General features: G+C 42.1%; 1 protein-coding gene across 2 annotated transcripts; it reads left to right on the plus strand.

Moving 5' to 3' along the window:
• Positions 1-222: 222 nt before the first annotated feature.
• Positions 223-4,044, plus strand: LOC126388973 (cathepsin Z-like). Of its 2 annotated transcripts, XM_050042382.1 has the most exons (6): positions 223-372; positions 1,086-1,249; positions 2,746-2,925; positions 3,012-3,162; positions 3,369-3,531; positions 3,680-4,044. In XM_050042382.1, the coding sequence occupies exons 1-6, from the start codon at positions 251-253 to the stop codon at positions 3,803-3,805; spliced, it is 906 nt and encodes a 301-aa protein (XP_049898339.1). In that variant the 5' UTR covers positions 223-250; the 3' UTR covers positions 3,806-4,044. The 2 variants fall into 2 exon arrangements, with proteins under 2 accessions (XP_049898339.1, XP_049898340.1); XM_050042383.1 differs by lacking the exon at positions 2,746-2,925.
• The last annotated feature ends 277 nt before the right edge of the window (positions 4,045-4,321 follow it).

Raw genomic sequence — 4,321 nt, forward strand, 5'->3', positions numbered from 1 at the left:
GAGTCAATTAAATGCCGAATCAAAAGTAAAGTACCAAGCTATTAGTCAGCCAGCATGAGCTTCCCAGCTAATCTGACCCTGACAGAATGTGTTCATTCACTGAATCAGAGTAAATCCCAGGTGAGATCAATGACGCCTGATTAGCTGATGACTCACAGCAGGTTTGCTCTCTCTGTTGGTCGGCAGGTGAGGGTATTTTTACCAGTCCACAGCAATGTTTAGTTTGCTGTTTGGTGCTCTGTGGCTCAACATGTCTCAGTTTGTCATTTTTATTCTTATGCTCATGACACTTGCTGTTTCTGCAAGACATTTTTTTAAGGAGAGGCAAAGTTGTTATCAGCCGGTGCTGAGGAAACCTGGTTTTGGGGTGAAGTGAGTTTTGAGTTTTTGGCTGTTTGTGTCTTCTTATAAACTTAATACATGTAGTTTGCTGTGAGGTCTGTCGGGGTGTAAAGGAGTTAAAACTATGAACCAAAAAGCCTCTATCTGAAAACATTTTTTATGGTTTTAACTTTTTAGATTAGGTGTTCTGATGAGAATAAATCTGACTTTTAACTACTTTAAACTGATTTTAAAAGGTTTCCAATGCAATTCTTTCCCTTAACTGCACCCCAAAGGCTGTAATTATTTTGGGTAACAGATGGTTGAGGTTAAATTTTGCCAGTGAAGATTCCTGGTCTGGTACACAGAAATTAGTATATCTAGGAAGCTCAACTTTGCACAATTGATTTCAAGGTCAAAGCAATAAAATGTTGAGTTTACACGTCAAGTTCTTGGCTTAATTTAGTGTTTAATCTCTGCAGTTTGCACACCGCCTCAATCACTGATGGCATTAAGATATTTTATGAGCTGGGATAAATTTTACCTTTAACTGAAACATGCATACTTAACCAAATTCCTCAGTCTCTACTGATTTGTGATGAGGCTTGTCAAAGCACATTGCACATACTTGCCTGTGTTTTTCTTTACTTGCCTCACCATAATCTTCTGAGGTTCAAAAACCGACAGGGAGACAGCGCCATGTGAACCGTCTGCCCTTAAATCTCATTGCTTGTAAAATGACTTCAGTCTTCTGTCTCTCACAGAACCGCACCTCGTCCTCATGAACTGCTGAACCTCGCTGAGCTGCCAAAGTCCTGGGACTGGAGGAACGTGGATGGCATCAACTACGCCTCTATAACTCGTAATCAGCACATCCCTCAGTACTGCGGCTCCTGCTGGGCTCATGGCAGCACCAGTGCGATGGCAGGTTAGATTTCTGTTTTTTTTTTGTGTGTTACAGCTGTGTTGAGTCAAATTGTAAACATTTTCCAATTTGCCTACTGACTATTTATCAGCAAAGCAAAGAGTGTAGTTAAATCCTCGGCAACATTTCAGAAATGGCACTCCAAATTACTCCAGATAATCCTCAAATTGTCCTGTCTTTAAAGGAGTAAAGCAGTTCTAAATAAAAATGCTCATGTGTCAAGTGTCGAGGCTTGTTTACAACTCTCGGCACCACAGATGAATTCCATTCACCTTCACTGAAATTTCAGATCGAAACCTCTAAATCGTGTGACGGAAAAGTTAAAGGTTTGGGAACTGCTCTTATTGCTTTTGCCAACAGTTGGATGGGAATGTTAATACAACTCATGTCTGCATGATAAATATGAAGCTAAGGTTGGCAAGCAATTACTCGTACTCGTACTCGTCGTCCTCCGCTTATCCGGGTCCGGGTCGCGGGGACCTGCGACCTAGGCTGTCCTGGTGCCACGTGCACCGATGGACATCCTTATGTTTGAACATGGTGTTAGTTATGGCCAAACTGCGACCCGCACAGAAGTCCAATAACTGAACACCACTCGGGTTCAGATCGGGCAGGCCGTTCCTCCCAATCACGCCCCTCCAGGTCCCGCTGTCATTGCCCACGTGAGCGTTGAAGTCCCCCAGCAGAACAATGGAGTCCAAGCAATTAGCTTGGCATAAAGCCAGGTTTAAAACCTACCAGTAGCTTTGAACTCAAACACACAAATTTAATTTGTTTAATTGGCACAAAAACAAATGTATTCTGGCTCCCTACATTTTGTGTAATTCGGGTGACCAAAAACTTGTACTTGACCTGTACACACTGACATGTACTATGGCTAAAGCTACTTGTTTCTACAAGCCTGGACTGGACGTTCCTATATTATTTAAGAAATGCCTACCCACAAAATTCATGAGGAAACCTTTATTTTCCTTGCATACTTTCACAGTAAAAGAGTGAAATGGGGCCACATTCAACAGCAAAACTATATCAAATCGTTTACTTACAAACTCTCAAACCTTGAGAATCGTCGTTCAGTATGCAGTATGATCCAAGTGAAACTCATCTATGCTTTCACTTTTAGACATACATGAGACTTGGATCATACTGCACGAGTTGGGTTTGTAAACAGATGTTCTGCTATTAAACGTGGTCCCCGTTTACGTCAATGAATCAGCAAAATCTACCATTTTTGGATTCTTCGTTCAGTGGAGGCATGCAATAAAACGGATTCTTCAAAAAGTCATGGTAACACAGGATGAGTGACTGAAAAATAATGGTCATTTTGTGGGTGAAGCACTCCTTACAGGTGGCGCATATGGTGAAGTTAGTTCTGGTGCACCATCTATCATGTGTTGACATTTATCTAAAGTTGGAGCTTGCCCCACTAAATCACTTTAGCTGAGCTTTTCCAAAACAAATATTGTATTTGTGGGGAATCTTCTCTTTGGCTTGTGTAGATCGTATCAACATCAGGCGGAAGGGAGTGTGGCCATCTGCTTATCTGTCCGTTCAACACGTGGTCAACTGTGCTGACTCCGGCACCTGTCATGGAGGGGACCATGGAGGGGTGTGGGAGTATGCCCACTTTAATGGCATCCCCGACGAGACGTGCAACAACTACCAGGCAATTGACCAGAGTAAGAACTGAGCAGTAGTGTGCATTTAGTGTTTCATTCTGTTTTCATGCATGAGTGTTTGAGATTTTCATCTTGTCTTCCGTCAGAATGCAAACCATTCAATGCATGTGGGACTTGCATGACTTTCAGGGAGTGCTTCACTGTGCAGAATTACACTTTATGGAAAGTAGGGGACTATGGAGCCATCAGCGGAAGGGAAAACATGATGGCAGAAATCTATGCAAGAGGGCCAGTCAGGTGGAGCTGAAATTTTGTTTTCTTTAATGGCTTTTGCAGAGTTGTCTGAATTCTGCATTTGAAATGTTCTCGGTTTTTAAAATTTCCCTACAGTACTGAGTTTGAGGATGGCTAATCACTTCTAATTTTCTACCAGCAATGGCCATAAATGCCAAATCACTTTCCTCTCTCCTAAAATCACCTTAATTGAATCCCTCTCCCCTCAGCTGTGGAATCATGGCCACAGAGAAACTCGACGCATACACCGGGGGTCCGTACTGGGAGTACGTTGAGACACCGTCCATCAACCACATTGTGTCAGTGGCAGGCTGGGTGGTAGAAAATGGCACTGAATACTGGATTGTGCGCAACTCCTGGGGAGAGCCATGGGTGAGTCATCACATAGTAATAGCCTCAGTTTTTTTGAGTGGTTTAGTAGCTTTTTAAACTTGGCATTTAAAAACCAGATGTTAGGATGAAATGCAGTGGCCGCACTTGATCTAATTTCCAAGTGACCTTGAGATTTTTCTCCCTGTAGGGTGAGAAGGGCTGGCTCAAGATTGTTACAAGCGCCTTCAAAGGAGGAAGTGGGAACAAGTACAATCTTGCTTTGGAGAAAGACTGCATGTATGGAGATGTGATTGTACCCTCATCCTACCTGTAGAAGTCAAGTGGACAGAATTGTACATAAATCCTGATTCCTAATTGAGATGCATGGTACCATAACTGTAGCATTTAATATTTTAATGTCTTTGCATGTATTCTACAACTGAAATAACAGTGCACATTTGGCTCAGAGTGTCATGGTCAGTGATTGTTCAAACTAGAAAGGATGGCTGAGGAGATGCCCACAAACCAATGTGCAGCCCTAAGACTTTACAGTGACTGTTCAAGCCAGTGAAATAAAATTACTATGAACTCTCTAGTGACTTTGTGCTGTGCAGGATCCATTGCAACAGTAGCATGTTGTGAGTAATGCTCATACAGAAAGTATTACAAGTTGTTTTTAAAACACTTGGAACTACTTCTAAAGGGGTGCTCAAGCAGTCTATTGCTCTTCATAAAGTTGAGGTACTCAAAGTGATCAAAATCAAAGCTACTTAAAGATCTCAAGTAGGGATCAAGATGTCCATAATGCAAATTAACATCCTTCATCAAGCCCTTGTATCCCAAATGACCA

The sequence above is a fragment of the Epinephelus moara genome, chromosome 4 (assembly GCF_006386435.1).
Source record: "Epinephelus moara isolate mb chromosome 4, YSFRI_EMoa_1.0, whole genome shotgun sequence".
Taxonomy (NCBI): Eukaryota; Metazoa; Chordata; class Actinopteri; order Perciformes; family Serranidae; genus Epinephelus; species Epinephelus moara.